Source organism: Monodelphis domestica, chromosome 7 (assembly GCF_027887165.1).
Source record: "Monodelphis domestica isolate mMonDom1 chromosome 7, mMonDom1.pri, whole genome shotgun sequence".
NCBI classification, from domain to species: Eukaryota; Metazoa; Chordata; class Mammalia; order Didelphimorphia; family Didelphidae; genus Monodelphis; species Monodelphis domestica.
Window position 1 is genome coordinate 195,485 of NC_077233.1, and position 17,434 is coordinate 212,918.

Consider the following 17,434-nt stretch of genomic DNA (forward strand, 5'->3'; position numbering starts at 1 on the left):
CCTCCCTTTCCAGCCTTCCCCGGGAGCCCCTGGAGGCCCTCGGACCCTGGCCTCACCCTCTCCTGGCTTCACAGCTTCTGGAATTGAGGACTTTCCCTCCAGGAGGGCCCAGAGCCCTCTCCACGAGGAGGCTATTGATGGAATGGTGCACAGTCACCAGCGAGACATCAGCACCTCAGCCAGTGCCCTGAGAGCCACCTGCAGAGCAGCCTCCTGCTTGTGCTCTGCTTCCCTGCTGGCTGGCTCTCCCCTCCCCTCCCCCTCCCTCCCTCACCTGTCCACCATGGGGGAGGCCACGCAAACCCCAGCAATCCAAAGGGTTTAAGCTGTTGAAGCTTCTACACTTGCCCAGATGCGCTCTGGGGTTCAGGATCATCCATTCCCTCCTTTAACCCTTCGCCTGTTGTCCTAGAGTGAATGCTGTGCCTAGTCCCAACGCAGCAGAGCAGCAGGGGCTGGGCCCCGGAGAAGTGACTCACCCAGGGTCACCCCATTCATTCCTATGAGAAGAGAGACTGTGTCCTAGTGGGTCCCGCCTGGCCAGTGACTCCAGGAGGAGGCTGCCGGGTGTCTGTGCTCTGGGGTCCAAAAGCGCCTCATAAATAGCATGTCATGGGGGATCATCTCGGAGATGGGGAAACTGAGGCAGCCGGAGGCCACGTGACATGGCTGGGAAGGGGGGCCTGATGGCAGATTTGAATCCGGGCACCAGGTTCTCCCCCAGACCAGCTGGCTTGGGCTCCCGCCTCCATCCGCCCCTGCTGAGTCTCTGCCTGGGGAGCTCCACCTCCCCGAGGGGGCGGGGCGCAAAGAGGCTGGGGCGGCCGTTGGAGGTCAGGCCCCGCCCCTCTGAACCCGGTGACTCCGCCCCCTCCAGGTGAACTTCTTCTTCCTCCTCAACATCGTCCGCGTGCTGGTGACGAAGCTCCGGGACACGCACCGCGCCGAGTCCAACATGTACATGAAGGCGGTGCGGGCCACGCTGATCCTGGTGCCCCTCCTCGGCATCCAGTTCGTCGTCCTCCCCTGGCGGCCGGAGAGCAAGCTGGCCGGAGAGGTTTACGACTACGTCATGCACGTGCTCATGCACTATCAGGTGAGGCGGCCCCGCCTCCTTCCGGCATTCCCGCGAAGCCCCGCCCCCAGGGAGGGAGGGCCGAGGGACTGAGGCCCCGCCCCTCCTCTCGTCTGCCTGCAGGGCCTGCTCGTGGCAACCATTTTCTGCTTCTTCAACGGAGAGGTGAGCATGGGCGGGGCGCGCTCCTGGAGGGGGCGCCTTGGGCTCGAATGGGCGGTAATGGGACCTCGGGGCGCTTGTGAGGATCCAGGATGTGCGTTTTTTGGAAAGCTCGTCCCCTCATCCCATTGGCCGGCCCTTCCTCCCACAATGCCCCTGTGCCTCCTCCCCTCCAGGTCCAGGGAGCCCTGAGGAGGCAGTGGGCCCAGTGCAAGGCTCAGTGGGGCCAGCGGCGCCGGGACCACTGCTCCACGCGCTCCGCCTCCTGCACGGCCTCCTCGCTCACCGACGTCCCCGTTTCCCTCTGCTCTCCGGATTCCCTGGGCCATCGCCTCCACGGCAAGTTGGCTGCCACCGCGGAGGACGCCGAGCTCACCGCCCTGAGGTCTGGAGAGACGTCCGCGTGACGCCTCTCCCCCGCCCCGCCCCGGAGATCCTGGCGCCCAGGCGCAGCCAGTCCCTCGCTCAGGCCCTCCTTCTGGCTGAGCAGGCCCAGGCGTGAGGGGGCGCCATCCAGGGAACGTTCCCAGGAGCCACTTCTCCGGCAGGGGGCACCGGGGCAGGTCTTGGCCTGGCACATCTCCCCTCCTGTAAAAATGCCTCCAGGATCGTCAGCTTCTCGGGGACCCCCTCCAGGAGCCCCCTCCCCCTCGGTACTGCCCAGGAGCAGGGAGGGGTTGGGCCTCGGGATGCTCCCGGATCTGTCCCTGGCTTGTGTCCAGCTGCAGCCTGGCCAGGTATTAACTCCAGATACCCCCTCCAGTAGCGGCAGGTTCAGCACCGGACAGCTCCAGGAGAGGCCGAGGTGGGGGAAGGGGCCACTAGTGACCCCATCACTCTCCTGGAGGCGCCGCTGAGGGCCACAAGGCAGCCGCCAAGTCTGGATGTTCCCGGAGAAGCCGCGAGAAAGGCTGCGGGTGCACGAGGGCCCGTTAATGGACAGTCCGGGGCTCGGTGGGCAAAGGGACGGACTCCCTCGGCTCAAACTCTCGCTCCTTCCACAGGCCGTTTGGTCTCCGTAAGAGCATCTGTGGTTGTCCCCGAGCTTCCGTGGTCCCCGTGGGCCAGCGGACTGGGCCGTACGCAGTGCCTGTGCGTGTCTGTGCTGTCTGATGGGGGCCTGGCCTCTCTGGGGCTTGGGGGGGGTGAACACAAAGAGGTGACTGGGGGGGGGCATCGGATGGAGAGGATCGAGGCAGACTGGGCCACGAGATGATTCGGACCTTCTCAGGACACTCTACAAGCTGGTGGTCTCAGTGGACCCAGAGGCCAGAAGAAAAGTAGAGTGGGGGAGAGGGACCCCCACCTCCTCCAGAGCAGAGCTCCAGTGGCAGAGGAGGCGGGAGGGTAGAAAAGCCCCCCCTCCCCCAGCATCAGAGGAAGGGGGGGAAGAAGGGCCACACAGTGACCAGAGAACCAGCTCTGCAGGGTAAAAGACCCTGATTCAAATCTGGTCTCAGATACTTTCTAGCTCTGTGACCCTGGGCAAGTCATTTAACCTGCACTACCCAGCTCCGACTGTTCTATAAGGTTTAAATTGGGGGGGGGGGGGCGGGTACAGAACACCTGGAGATAAGAAGCACCCAGGAGGCTGATGACCAGGGAGTGGCAGAGGTGGCTGCCCGCCTAAGGGCCCATCTCAGAAGGGTCAGAAGGTTAGCTTAGATGCCAACAAGAGCTCCCACTCCAGTTGACTCCTATGGGCTCAAGGCCGGGAGGAACCCAGAAAGCAGCAGCCGAGATCATGGCTCGGGCACAAAACCAGACCACAGGGGCCACATGATAGTGCAGGGGCGTGGGTTTGGAGAGGGAGCTTCCAGGGAAGACTGGTGTGTGGGGAGCTCAGGGCCAGAGCTTTAAGCAGAGGGGAGACGGAGCTGCTAAAAACAGGTCAGTGAGCCATAGAAAGCAGCCCGGAGTCCAAAAAGGAAGTGGAAGGCCACAGGCATGTCTACTTGTCCACACCTACCACATGCCAGATCCTCAGACAACCCTGATAGGCCGAGAACGTGAAGTGCTTGGGTGTGGCAGGGGCACGAGGAAACAGGGAGGAAGCAGAGGCCTGAGCTTGAGCAATGCATGCTGACTGTGTGACAAATCGGGACCCGACACCCTCTGTGTGGCATAACCCCAATACAGCGGAGACCAATTTTCACGTATTAAACCAGTTCACCAATAAGGCCAATTAGGAAACAGCTAACATTCCAGATCAGGTCGTCTGGTGTCCAATCGGAGGAAAGATGAGACTCCTGAAATCAGAAAAAGGCATCACACATCCCTCAAAGGAGCGTGGCTGCCACAACCCATGGATCAGGATGGGGCCAGCCCATGGGGGCCTGAGATGAGAAAACTCCCGGTATCTCCCTGGACCTGACTGGCTAAAGGACTCTAATGTAAAAGGTTGAAATTATGGTTGAGACTGAAAAAAAAAAATCTAAATTTAAGTGGTCGCCAAGGGAAATTCCAAATAACAAATACCCAAGTCAGCTGCCAAATTTTATGGTGATTTAATTGATATAGTAGAGAAGATTTTAAGAAAAAAGAGGAAGGAAGGGGCTAGTACCGGGCAGGAAGATAGGAGAACTAGAAAGTAAGGGTTTGAGTGTGAAGGAGGGAAGAATTAGCCTGACCTCCAAAGAGGCTCAGCTAAGATGCCTGACCCCGAAATCAGCTCCAGGGCAAAACTCACCAGCCAGCACTCCAGCATGTTGGAACGCTTAGCACACTGCCTGCCAGAGTCTCTCCAGGGAAAAAGAAAGGGGTAGAAGCTGAAGTTCCTTATGTGGACGTTTTTACATCACTTTTCTGCATCTCATCTGTACCAATGAGGACTTAGCTTGACATGGGACAGCCCAGAGGTCTGTCCTTTCTTCGCACATGTCTGTTGAAGGCCATCTCCTCAGATAATTAAATCTTGAGTTTGCTGCAGACTTTCCTAATCTTGTTAAATTGAGTAGGGTGGAGAATGTAGAGTTTCCAAGACCTGATTCTGTTATTCCAAGTATCTCGGTTGTTACTGATGAGGAAATAGCTAAATCAGATCTAAAGAATGGTCGGATTACAGGAAGAAGCAGTTCAGCTTCCCAACCATAGAGGGCCAGGTTCAGACACTGCCCCAGAGTTCTCTCCTACAATAGCAATTGGGCTGGACCCAGAACTGAAGCTGCCGGCTTTACCTCCTCCTCCCCCCCCTTAGCTGCAGACAAGCATCGGTCACTATTAGGGGAGGGAGGGAGGGGAGAGCCCACGTCTGGCCCCCAGCCCAGCTACTCCAGAGAGATGGCCACCGTGTGCTGGGAATGGGGCTGGGCCCTGGCTCGGGTGCTGGGCGGGGAAGGGCAAACGGAAGGCAGCAGGCACCGGGAAGCTGCTCTGCTCTGCTCTGCCCTCACAATTTTGCCTACAACAAACTCAAGTTGGGGCTTCTGGCAGCTGAGTTGGAGAGAAGATCCTCTGGGCCTTCACTGCACAGATCAGCATGAACATGGGGCTCGCTAGAGGAAGCACCCACGGGGTGGCCAGCGAGCGGGCTCCATCAGAGACTGAGGGCAGCTCCCAGCTCCAGGCACCTGCAACAACCCGGTGGTGCTCCCAGAAACTGCTCAGAGGTCTCGGGGACGCAGGAGTTGGGTTTGGCCGCTCGAGGGGCTCCTCCAATTCCTCGAACAAGGAAGCCCACACAAAATGGTGGCCTTCAGGCCTGTCTCCAGGGCCCAGAGCAAAGGGGCCAACCAGCCGCCTCCCAGGATCCTGGGCTGAAACCCAGACAGAGCACTTGGGTGCCTCTTCACACTCGATAGGGATGCAGTCTTCTTGCCCCGCCCTCTCCACGACTCCTCTGTGGGCTTCCTGTTGCCCCTTGTGAGGGTCCGAGGCTCACATTCTGGCTCTCGGCAGCTCCTGCCCCGCGATCCAGGTCACCAGGCGAGGGACTTGGGGCGTCCTCTGGCTCTAAAGGAATTTCCCAGCAAGTGCTTGGAATGAACTTCAAGTGCCAAGGCTTCCGGGGCTCTGGGGGCACTCTCAGAGCAGGGGGCAGGCTCCCCTGGCATCATGCCACCCTGGCAGACCTGAAAGCAGACCTTGCCCGGGGATGTCTCCAATAATAAACTATGCTTTATGAGGTTCATGAAGGATCATTAGAAATCAAGGGTACAAATGAAGATCACATGCCGTGGCTGACGGACATTTAAAATCCCCGCACTTGGCTTACCACTGCACTTGCTGCATCATCGCAAAGGGAGGAAAAGAGAGCGAGGGAGGCGTTACTGCCAGTTAAGTACCCATCGTGATCTCGCCAACGTGGGGCCTCGGGTGAGATTACAGGGAATTCTGGGAAATACCCAGGGCTTCTGGGGTTCAAATCTCCATTTTACAGCACGTGCTCCCCTTGCTCAGTTAAGGAGCCCAACCTGAACCGTTTTTAGACTAAGAAGGCGGGGAGTGAGCCAACAACAAAGAATCTCCACACAGAGGGCTATTCTGGGGACTGGGAAGGCGCCAGCTGCCACTCTGGGTCTTCACACGTGCCACCGAGCTCTCACGGGTGGCTCTGAGAAGCCGAGGCACGGCAAGCCGGGCCAGCAGGAGGGCCACACCGGGCCGGGGGTGACCGACAGTGAGGCACACAAAGGCTTTCCCGGGCAGAATGGGCAGACGTGAACGATGCATTCTGGCCACGAAGGAGGCACTACGGAGTACTTGGAGCTTGGTCGGATGTGGAAGAAGCCACGGTCACCCACTGCATCCTAGGCCATCGCCAGTGGCCTCGGGTGACTGGAAGGATGGTGCTGAGCACTCTGCGTCTCCGAGTCCAATTTGCCCAAGACGGGATGCCATCGAGCCTCCTCTCCGACGTCCCCACCGGTGCCTTCCTGTCCCACAGAGCCCATCCTCGGTCCTTCCGTCTCCTGTCCTGCATCAGGCCCTCCCACAACGGTCTGAACCCTGCCCAGTTCAGCCCCCACACCTCTTCCTACCTGTTTGTCTCCCCACGACCCCCTCATCTTCCTGGAGCAGAGGCTTCGAATCCCATCACTCCCAGACAAGGACTTAGAGATAACTCGGTGTCTCAGTCCGCTTGCCACTGCCCCCTGGGCGTTCTCATCAGGCTGCTCCATTTGCCCCCACCGTGTGTCCACGCCTGTGCTTGGGCTGTCACCCCCAACACGAGTAGGCAGTGTAAAGGGGACCCTGTAGTAGGGGAGGAGGAGCAGCAGCAGCGAGGCTATGAAGGGTGGGCAGGCAGACTCTCCAACAGGTTAGGGCAATGATCCAGGCATGAAGTGGTGGGGGCTGGGGAGGGGGCAGCCACATCCAAGGAGAGGAAGGGCACGTGGGAAGAGACAACTGACAGGAAGAGGAAGTCAACAGGCCTTGGCACCATACTGGATATGGGGAGTGAGAGGGAGCAGCCCAGGATGGCTCCTAGGCTGTGAGCCTGGAGAGCCGGGAGGAGCCACGGAAAGGTGGCCAGTGGCCGAGTTTGAGGCGTCCACGTGCCTCAAAGTCAGCCGGAGCTCAGCAGAGAGCTTGACTGAAGAGTGGATGATGGGATGGAGAGGAAGGAAGGCCGGGGGGAGGGGGGGTGCACAAAATGCTGCACCTCAGACAGATCCAATGTATGGGCAGCTCCAGCTCAGCAGAGGGACGGTCTGTGAGCATCTCCTTTAACACAGTGACCGGCTGGCTTAAAAGGTCAGGAAGTATGTAGGTCCCTCTGGGAGAGCACCAGAGGCACCCTGGCCCTCCCTCCTGCCATCGTGGGAAAGGAGGGGCCCACCATCTTCATGGGGGAGGGCCCTCCGGTGCAACAAGCCGTTCCACTTCTGCCCCGAGTCTTGGGCTCTGGGCTGGCAGTTGTCAAAGGCCGTTTCCAATTTTACACCTGATAAACCCTGCATAGAGAAAAGCTCTTCCAAAGCTGCCAGGCTGCCACGTCGGCAGAGCTCACGCGCGAATCACTCCGCCTTCATCCGTCAACGGTCAGATCTAAATGGCATCTCATTAAGCACCAAGTCTGGGCCATGGTCCAAGGAGGAGACGAGCTCGCTATCAGGAAACTGCTTTCCAAGGGAACTGACCGCTAAGCTCGTGAGGACGCCCAACGGCCACGCCGTGGAAGCCAGCCTGCGTTTGCTTCTCACAGAGAAGGCCAAAGGGAATCGGGCTCGAGTCTCCGCACGAGCCCTCACCGGAAGTCTCTTCTCCAATTCCGTCCATGCCCCAAGGAATGGCCCTGCCAGGCCAATGGTGGCCTCCTTCCTCTGGGGCCAAACCCTGCCGTCCGTCCTCAGTGGGAACGAACCCCACTCCTTGGCTCGCATTCTGTGGCCTTTTGAGAAATGCTTCCTGCTTTTAGATCACCTTTATTTCTTTTTCATTAAATCGGTTTTAGTTACATTTGGACAACTGTTTTCTGACATTTTCAGATTCCCATTTTCTCTCTCCCTCCCCCCTTCTGCTCTCCCCGATCGAGGTTATACCAGGGCTTTCATGCAAGACACGTTTCCATCCTCCTCACGCTGTGACTGGGAAGATGGCGGCTTTGATCTGCCGCAGGGCCCAACAGTTCCATCGTGAGTCCCTTCTGGTTATCTCGGACCCTTGCTCTGCCAGCACGTACTATTCCTGTTGCTGTACAGTGTCCTCCCGGTTCTGCTCACTCACTTTTCATCAGTTCACAGAAGCCTTTCTGGGTTTTTCTGAACTCATCCTGTTTGCCATTCCTTAGGGCACGACAGTGTTCCACTACAACCACCATCCCCCATGGGGAAAAGAGCTGCTAAAAATCTGTTGGTCCAGGCGGGGCCTTTTCCCTGTCTCTGATCTCTGTGGGATACAGTCCCAGTAGTGGCACTGCTGGGTCAAAGGGTCTCTGCAGTTTTGTGGCCCTTTGAGCCCAGCCCCACGTTGCTCTCCAGAACGGTTGGATCAGTTCACAGCTTCACCAACAGAGTATGAGTGTCTCCTCCACCGGTGATTTATCATCCAGTCTGGTGGATGTGAAGGACATCTCCGGTGTTCTGATCTGCATTTCTCTAATCCAGTGATTTGGAGCCACGGAGACTTCATTTCTTCCTCGGAGAGCGGCCTCGTCATCCTTTGTCCGTGTTTCGTTGGGGGGGTCTTTGTCCGGAATACGTGCCACACGCTTGTTTGCCAGATTTGTCACTTGGGTAGTGATGCCTCCGGGGACTTTCTGTTGTCTATGGTGAAAAGCAGACGGCAGATGGTTTCCATGGGTTTACCCTGAGGCTTTGCTGAAGTTCCTCATTAGGTCTCTTGGTTTTCGATTGATTCTCCAGGACCCTCTCGTTTACCGTCGTATCATCTGCCAAGAGTGCCGGCTTGGTTCCTTCCCTGCCGATGTGGCATCCCGCGTCTTCCTCTCCCACCGACTCTGCCAGCTCCACTGAGCAGCCTCAGCCCCAGAATCCGCTCCCTTCCGCTGCTCTCACGGAGTCCCGTCTTCTCCCAGGCTGCCGGCTTCCCTCTGCTTCACTTTCTCCAAGTCTTCTCCTACTTCTCTGACTTCTTCTGAAGGCTCTTTTCAAATACGGCCACCAATCAGCACAACCGGGAGGTGACTGCCAGGGAGGAGGCTAGAAAACTGGGCAGAGGAGGAGGTCTGATGGGGACAGGGAAGAGACTCGGACGTGGAGGCCGTGCTGGGCACGAGCCACGGCTCAGGGTCGGGGCTGGTTTCCCAGGGGGTGCTGGGAGGGAAGCAGAGGCCAAGCACCAAGCAGGGGATGCTCAGAAGGAGGGTTAAGCGAGGGGCTGGTCAGAGGGGTGACCACGTCTGGGCGGGGGAGCAAGTCAACGGAGGACCTGGTGGTTGGAGTGCTTGAAGGAGGTTCAACGGTGTGAGGTCAGAGGTTGGGCGCCAGACCCCGCTGGACAAGGAGGGTGCTGGAAGAGGTGGAGGCCCAGCGGGAGAAGACAGGATGCCAGCAACGGCTGGAGGGAAGGGACGATGGTGGGGGAGGGAGGAGGATCCCCAGCAAAGGGGAGCCAGCGGGGCTCTTGGGGCACGTCCAAGCCCAGAGTCGCCGCTAAACGCTCGGCCCTGAGGAGTGGGAACAGGAATCCGCACCGAGATGCGGATGCAAGGGTGCAGGGTGGGCCCCAGGCCCGGGGCGAGGGTGCAGGATCCCAGAGCTTGTGCACTGAGATCCCCGACCCTTGGAGGCACTCCCGGGCCGGGCGAACCTGCTTCCTGGGGCCTCAGGACAGGAAAAGAACCTCGAGGAGTCGGCGTGCCTCAGTGTACCAGGTTTATTCTCGCTCGCCATCCCAACCCTCACTTAGCCAAGCCTGGAGGGCATCCTGGCATCCATGCGTGGCCAGGAGAGCCCGCCGTCCCCTGCCAGGCTGGCCACCAGGCTGCGCCGAGAGGAGAGGACGCGCATCCCTGCCCGAGGCCACCCTGTGTTCTCTCACAAAACAGACAACGTAAAGCACGTGACAGGAGTACGAGGGGGGGGGGCATCTGTACAGGGGCCCCTCCCGGCTGGCGCCTGCCAGAGATCCGTGCGAGGGAGGGACGAGGGAGGAGGGGGGCAGCGCCCGCCGGCTCACTATCTCTTGGGCCTGTCGATGTCGTCGATGGCCGCGAGGAGCTTCTGCCGGGCCTTCTTGTTGATGTGAGAGCCCAGGCACACGGTCACCAGGTTGGTCAGCTGCTTGGAGGAGTACTCCTGGCCAGAGGGGGCACAGGGGCCAGTTCGGAGACCGGGAGCGGGCCAGGGCGGCCCTCGGCACCCAGGGGAGCCCCTCGCCCCCCACCCCGAGCAGCTGCCCCTCCCAACGGCAGCCACCCCGGGGCTTCCCTTCCCTGAGCCCCCTCAAGGGCTCCCTTGGGAGCCTCCGCACGGGGTGCCGCTGGTGGGCGGCCCAGACGTCCCCTGACAGGCTCTTCCCGAAAGGGAGGCGCCCGGCCCCACCCAGAGGACAAAAGCCCCCGGAGCCTGGTGCCCGGCCCTGTGGGCAGCGCTGGGGGCACGAGCGGCCGCCCGCCCCGCCCCAAAGGGAGCCTGGCAGGGTCTGAGGGCACCTCAGTGCCGGGCCGCCCTCCTCAGATCTGGGGGACCAAAGAGCAGCTCCAGGCTGCGCAAGGGACAAAACTAGCATCTCCCCAGGAAACAGCTCAGTTCCGCTGTGGCTGGGGGCTAGCAAAGTCTGAGCCAAAGGAGAGCCAGCGGGCCAGCTGCAGGAGCGCCTGCCCAGCCCGGCCCCGCCCCCACCCCGCCTGCCCTGCCCCGCCCCGCCCCCACCCCGCCCGCCCCGCCCCCACCCCGCCTGCCCTGCCCCGCCCCGCCCTGCCCCGCCCGCCTCACCCGGTGCTCCTTGACCCAGCGCTCCATGTCGTTCTCGGTCAGGTAGTAGGCCTTGATGTAGGTCTCCACAAACTCCTTGTCCGGGATGGGCCGGATGTCCGTCAGCTTCTCGAGCTTCATGAGGAACTGCTGGAAGTCGAGCTGCATCAAGGCGCGGCCCTCGTTGCTGCACTTCTTCACGTTGGCGTAGCTGGGGAGGAGGCGGGCGCCTGAGGCCGGGGGAGGGGCCTCTCGCAGCCCCCAAGGGTGCGTCTGGGGCGACAAGAGCCCGGACGCATCCGGGGTCTGCGCTGCCAGGCCTCCGCCCCACCCCCACTCTGCCCTGGGCTCCGAGGCCCAGCACCAGGGGACGTGGCCCGGGCACGCAGCTCAGGGACCAGGGTGGAATTTGAATCCGGGTCCCGGGCCTCCAAGGCAGGCGCGGGGGCGGACCACAAAGCCCAGAGCCGGCCTGGAAGGGGGGCAGAGCCGGCCGCCCAGAGGGGCTCCCTCACCCCTCCACGATGGTCCTGTTGGCCAGGCGTATGCAGTGCTCCCAGAGGATGTTGGAGACGGGCAGGGGGATCCGCACCCGCTTCGACACGTCCGCCAGCCTCTGGTTAAACTGCTCGAACTCCTGCGGGGGGCAGAACGGGGCTGCGTTGGCACCCTCGGGCAGAGGGGCGGGGCCGCCCCCCCCCCCCCCCCCGCCGGGACTGGCCTTGAGCAGGGTGTCCACGTAGACGTTGTGCTGCGACATGATCTCCTTCACGTCCCACTTGACGTTGGCCATGGTCAGCAGCGTCTGCTCGTAGTCGATGGCCTTCCCGGCCACGATCCAGTAGATGGGCTTGCGCAGCTCGCTGGCGGTCGACACCGTCTGAAGCGGAGCCCCAGGAGAGGGCGGTCGGAGGAGCCCCCCCCCCCCCCCCCGCCAGGGGCACGCCCTGCCCCCCCCCGCGGCCCCCCACTCCTACCAGGACGCCCCCCCCGCCAGGGGCACGCCCTGCCCCCCCCCACGGAGAGGTGCCCACCTGGGAGTAAAACTGCTGCAGGAAGGGCTTCTTGACCGCAGGCATGACGGCGTCCAGGTGGGGCTGCAGGAACTCGAACTGCTCCGCCAGGAAGACCCTGGAGGAAGGGGGGCCCCCAAAGAAGGGAGAGACGAGACCCTAAGTGGCCCCGAAGGGCACGCGAATCCCTTTGTGCTTCCCGGTGTGGACGGCGGCTCTGCTGAAGACCCTCGAAGGCTGCGCTGACAGGCCGGCCTGTGGTGGCCAGGGGCCAGGCAGGCCCTTGGAGGCCAGCCCGAGGGCCCGAGCGCCGACCCCCAGCTCTAAGGGGCGGCGGCAGAAGGGTGGCGCGCCGAGAGCGTCCCCACGTCTGTCCGGGGGGGGGGGGAGCTCAAGGTGCACCGAGGCCCCAGCAGGGCGCTGGCGGCCTGAATTACAAAAGTAAAGGTTCCCCCCAAGGCCCTCGGGCCTGCCCGGGGAGGACCCAGAAAGCGGCGAGGCAAGGAGGCCCGGCTCGGCCCAGGGGACTCCGTCCCGCCTCCGTCTCCACAAAGGCCCACCCGGGCACCATTTGGCCGCAGGGGTGGCCACGCCAAGGCCCCAGCAGGCACGAGGCACTCACAAGGACTCCGTGGCCACCACTCTCTCGGCCAGCCCGTACAGCGTCTCTGCGGATGTCAGGACCACCAGGTGACTGAGGTGTGGACTCGGCACCTTCTCCTTCCTCTCCTCACCACCTGTGAGGGTGCCTGAGGGATCCACGGAGACCTCCTGAAAGAAGAAAAGCCCCCGCCGTGACTCAGGGTCCCTGTGGTGGCCAGGCGCGGTCTACCTGGGTTACACAAGAGCCAAGAGGAGAAGCGGGGTCTTCCTCCCCAGACCGCGTGCCGGGGCGACAAGGGCCACTGGAGGACGAAGAGCCCGTCAGGAGGCGAGGGCGCCCGAGTGTGTGTGACAGGGAAGAGACACTGGGGAGCAAAGACAAGGAAATGTGGGAATGAAGAAAGTACTGGCAAGTGGGGGCGGTCACGGAAGACTTCCTGGAGGAGGCCAAACCCCAAAGGAAGAGGAAGCAAAGAAGAGGAGGGACAGAGTACCCGGCCTGTTAAGAGGGGCAGGACAGGGCAGTGCCACAACCAGAGCCATCTTTAAGAAGACTGTGGAGGCCAGTGGAGGGAGGCAAAGAGAGAGGAGAGAAATGGGGGGTGACTGAATCTGGGTGGCACCCTCGCAGACTGCTCTCCAGCCTTGGCTTTCTCTTCCCACACCAGGGGCCCAAGCTGGCTCGTAGCCCCTACAGCTTCCCTGTCCTGAGCTAGCCCCAAAGCTGCCCACAGAGTGGCCAGGCCTGTCCTTGCCTGCCTGGCGCACACCTGCACTGGCCTGGGGCCAGGGAGTACCTGGAATATACCTGCACCGGCCTGGGGCAAAAAGGCTTGGCACCTGCCAGCACTGGCCCAGGCCCTCCTCATGCCCTCCAGGGCTCAATAGCCAGCAAGGCCTGGCGAAGGGGGGATTCCAGAGCGAGGCGCGCAGGGACCAGACTTGCAGCTGTCACATGACGGACTTGGACGGGACTCAAACGGGGGGAATTCTGGCCCCTGCCCACATCTGCAGCCTGGAAGGCTGGCAAGCAATTGCGCAGCTCCTTGGGAATGGCGAAGGCACTCGATTGGCATTTGTCTCAGATAGGGCCAAGGGAACTCCCGGGCTGGGCGTCTCAGCACCCCCATCCGAGGCTCTTCTGTCTACTCCCCCCCACCCCATTCCTTCAAGAAAGCGTCCGTGCAAGCCAGCCCCCCACGACAGCGCAGGCTTGACGTCATGCTGAAGAACAGGCCTCTGTGTCTCTTCTCCCTCTCGGGGGCTTCCCTGCCTGAAGCCTGAAAGCCGTCCACCCACGTTCCCTCAGTCCCCAGCTCCCCGCTCGAGTATGTGTGGCCCCCCCAATGGAGGAACCACACAAGATGTCAGCTTGACAGATCCCTAAAGAGGACACACGGAGAGCAGGACCAATGACACACAACTTGACAAGAACTGTTGGGGAAAGTGGAAGCTGGCCTGCCAAAGGGCCCCTCCCAACAAAACCAGGAGGCGAGTCTTAATCACCTCCTGTGTGCCTGGGGACACAAAGACAGGCAGAGGACAGTCCCTGCCCTCGAGGAGCTCTCAGTCCAGTGGGGAGACCCCACGCAAATATCTATGGGCAAACAGGCTGTAGAAGGAGGGAGAGTCTCAGAGAGACGGCGCTCAGATGGAGGAGGACCAGGGTAGCTTTAGCTGGGGCATGAAGGAAGTCAAGGAAGCTGGGAGGTGGAGCTGGGGAGGAAGAAGGTGGCCTGCTGGGGCCTTTAGGAAAATTCCTTTTGTGGTAGAATAGAGGAAGAACTAGAGAGGGGCCAGACCGCAGGCAGGCCGACCTCCCCCAACACCTGTGCTAACATCCAGGAATGAGGGATGAGGGTTAGCACCAGGATGCTGAAGGGGTGAAATCAACAAGAGATGCTTTTCATCTCCAGATGTTGCAGAAGTGAAATCAACGAAGAAGTGAAACCAACAAGAGGCAGTGCAGAGGCCAAATTGACAAAGAGATGCTTGTAGAGGTGAAATTGACAGGCCCTGGCACCATATTGGATCCGGAGGGTTAGAACAAGTGAGGGGTCTAGAATGACTCCTAATTATCAACTTCCAGGTCTGGGAGGATGGGGGGATGGGTAAGAGGGATGGGGGGGGGGGGGAAAGATGTCTGAAAGGCAGGTGGAGATGAGATTGGAGGTCAGCAGGAAGGTCAAAGCTGGACAAACAGACTTGGCAGCATCTACGCGCAGGAATCCATGGCAGCTGCTGAGATCACTTAACGTAAAGAGCATAGAGTGAAGGGGGGACCAGATTACAATGGAATCTGGAACTATTTCATGAAATAAAACAAGCTCCAATACAACAGTTAACGTCAATGCGGTTTTCTAGTTCCACCCAGTTCAGTGGCCCCAGTCAGTGGGAGCCAGACAGGAAGCAGTGTTAGAGGGAGACTGAGAAGCAGGCCCCAAAGGGCCAGTCCATGGGGGAAGAGGAGGAGGAAGGAGGCATGGCTGGCCTGAGAAGGCAGGTCGGACCCAGAGACTTTCCCCACTGGCTGTGCACAGCCCAACTCAGCCAGGGCAAATGAGGCTAGCCTGCTTGGTCTAGAGGCAGAGATGCCCCTCGAGACCCTGCCTGGTCTTGGGCCCCGTCCCCTTCTCTGACCCTTGCAGAAAATGACTGGAGAAATAGCCCCACCACACAGGCTAGCTACACCCCCTAACCCGTAGCATTCAAGGGCCTTCTCCAGACCCGGGTCTGACTGCTCCCCACATGCACACCCTCCTCGGGCAGATAAGGAAACTGAGGCTGGGGGGCCCCTCTACGGGTCGGCACCTGGCCAGCCTCCCTCAGCTCCAACCTGCATGAATGGAGGCAGCTTCCTGGGCAGGCCGACTGGCCAAGCCCCATCCCAGGAGAGGGGCCAGCCGGTGTGGGAGGGTGCCATAGCCTTGGAGTCCAGAAGCCTGGGGGCACGGGCACTCCCCTCCTTCTCCTGAGCCCTGCCACCCTGGGCCTCAGCTCCCTCGCCTGGGGCAGACATGTGGCACATCTTGCCCATCCCAGAGTCGGGAGTAAACGTGGCTTAGGGGCAGCCCCCGTCTTAGCTGCTGGAAGCCTCAAAGGACGGCTTCGGGTAACTGATGACTACCAGACCCAATCCCCTCCGGGTCAGCGTGAGTGGGCAGTCCCGTAGAGACAGACAGAAAGACCAAGAGTCCCTTACCAGGTCGATTAAGCTCTCCTGGATCCGGTTCAGGGTTGTCCGCAGGCGGCTGCTGCTGAGGCCCAGGCCTGTGGATTCCAGCTGAAAGAGGGCTGCTGGTCACACACATGTACACATGCGTGTAAATGCCCCCACACGCTCTCAAACACATGCTCACTCACATGCATCCTAACACGCATCCGTGTGGCCACACACTCATCCAGCGTCTGGCTCCAGGGAGCAGGTACCCCTCCGGGCCGAGGACCCACCCGAGCCACACTCACCGAGTCGTTGCGGCCGAAGAAGGTGTAGACGGCATAGAGGTAGTAGTCAAACAGCTGAGATAAGAAGTGGACGACGTCGAAGGCAATGGGCTTCAGCATGCTCATCATTTGCATGTACTTCCCTGCCAGGAGGGCCAGACCTGGTCAAGGCTCCGTGGCCCCAGGCCCTGACCACCCCACCTGGAACACTGGCCTCCATCTTCCTTTTGGGTCCAAACCACATCCCAGAAGGCTGGGCCATCCCCCAACCTGAGAAGAGGCCCCAGCGCCCAGAAGGCATGCGGGAAGACACAGACCTGTCCTGCTGGACAATCATTCAAGGCCAGGGTCCCCACACCAAGGCCCTGAGGACCCAGGGCATAGCAAGAATGGCTACGGGGAGAAGTTTGAGACAACACGACCCTAAGGGGCACCAAATGGAACTCCGGGCAAGAACAAAGATGGCGCCCGAACATGAGCCCCACTGGGCATCCCCAGCTTCTCCCACTCCCAAGCCAGAGGTCTGCCTGCAATTCTGGGCATCCCTCTGGGGTCTCATCAGTCCATCTGTCCATCCACACTCTCCTGTGGCTTCACCTCCCTGAGTGAGGAGGCGGAGGGGAGGGGCTGCACGTGGCCGGCATGATTCCAGCTCTCACTGCTCTGTCCTTGGAGAGGAGGTGAGGACCTGGGGGAGATGGGGCTCAAATGTCACTGGGGGGGGGGGGGGAGAAGGGCCATAGGAATAACCACCTCCTCTTCACATGCGGGAGGGCCTTGACCTCACGTGGACCAACCGATCCACAGGGGCATCCCTAGTACTACAGTGGGCAGAGGGGCATGCCGACGCTCATGGACAAGAAGGAAGAAAGCAGGCATCAACGAAGCCCCTATAGTGTGCCCGACTTTGGGTGGGGAGAAAGCCAACATTGACTAAACCTCTATGGTGTGCCCACCTCTGGGCTAAGCACTTCACAAAGTATCTTACGTGACCCTCCCAGTCAGGGGGTGCCCTTCTTATCCCCAAATGGAGGCTGGGAGGCCCAACAGTGGGGCTGCTGGGACGGCACAACTGCACTCTGAGGATGAGGAGTGGATGGTCCCAAAGGCCTCTGAGGAGCCCGGTGTGCCCTGCTGCAGGGGAACGGAGTGAAGCCAGGAGAAGCCTAACACTGGAATGTGAGCACGGTCCAGCCCAGTCATTCTGAGGACTCTGGAACCCCCAAAGACCATGAGGGGTGGAACCAGACGAGCCCTTCCCACTCCAGTGATGCCACCACCCAGGCCACACTCCAAGGCTCAGGGACACGGGTCCATGCAATCCCAGGAGCCTGGAGGAAGCGCTTGACCCACTCCTGCCAGACAGGCTGGGCCTCAGCGCTGCAAGGGTACGCCCCATTTGGACATGGCAGAGGGGACCTGGGGATTTTCTTTTCTGAACGGGCGAAGGGCACGGAACAAGATTTCAGTTCATGAAAACGAGGTTTTCAACATTTTCTTATAAATGGATTTCTAGAAAAATAAACCTGACCCAATGCTGTTGACTTGCCTGAGCATGTCCCAAGGAGAACCCAATTCTAACATGGGAAACTGAGGCTCAGGAGCCTCCACCGGGCAGAGTAAGAGGCCAAGGCAGCCCACCGCATGCTGGAGAGCTGAAAACAGAGCTGGTCCTCCCCCCCCCCCCCTCCCCACGGCGCTCTAAGCAGGGCAGGTGCTCCCAGAGGCCTTGGACTCGCCCACTGCTGCCCCCCAACACGATGCTGAACTCTTGGGGGTAGAGGGCCAGGCTCCTCGAAGGGAAGCAGGAATCACTT

General features: G+C 60.7%; 2 protein-coding genes across 4 annotated transcripts in view; one reads left to right on the plus strand and one right to left on the minus strand.

Annotated features, from left to right (window-relative positions):
* CALCR (calcitonin receptor) overlaps nucleotides 1-7,643 on the plus strand; it is a 68,716-nt gene extending 61,073 nt beyond the window's left edge. Inside the window, exons 11-13 of the mRNA XM_056803994.1 lie at nucleotides 878-1,096; nucleotides 1,199-1,240; nucleotides 1,414-7,643. Of these exons, the coding sequence (XP_056659972.1) occupies nucleotides 878-1,096; nucleotides 1,199-1,240; nucleotides 1,414-1,644 (492 nt within the window). The 3' untranslated portion in view covers nucleotides 1,645-7,643. The remainder of the gene's footprint in view (nucleotides 1-877; nucleotides 1,097-1,198; nucleotides 1,241-1,413) is intronic.
* The window catches only part of VPS50 (VPS50 subunit of EARP/GARPII complex), a 67,419-nt gene continuing 53,713 nt past the window's right edge, over nucleotides 3,729-17,434 (minus strand). For all 3 annotated transcript variants that reach the window (XM_056803991.1, XM_056803992.1, XM_056803993.1), the window contains 8 exons: nucleotides 15,639-15,760; nucleotides 15,376-15,456; nucleotides 12,193-12,341; nucleotides 11,592-11,688; nucleotides 11,279-11,437; nucleotides 11,073-11,194; nucleotides 10,579-10,768; nucleotides 3,729-9,939 (listed from right to left, as the gene is read on the minus strand). In XM_056803991.1, coding sequence (XP_056659969.1) covers nucleotides 9,820-9,939; nucleotides 10,579-10,768; nucleotides 11,073-11,194; nucleotides 11,279-11,437; nucleotides 11,592-11,688; nucleotides 12,193-12,341; nucleotides 15,376-15,456; nucleotides 15,639-15,760 — 1,040 coding nt within the window. In that variant the 3' untranslated portion in view covers nucleotides 3,729-9,819. The remainder of the gene's footprint in view (nucleotides 9,940-10,578; nucleotides 10,769-11,072; nucleotides 11,195-11,278; nucleotides 11,438-11,591; nucleotides 11,689-12,192; nucleotides 12,342-15,375; nucleotides 15,457-15,638; nucleotides 15,761-17,434) is intronic.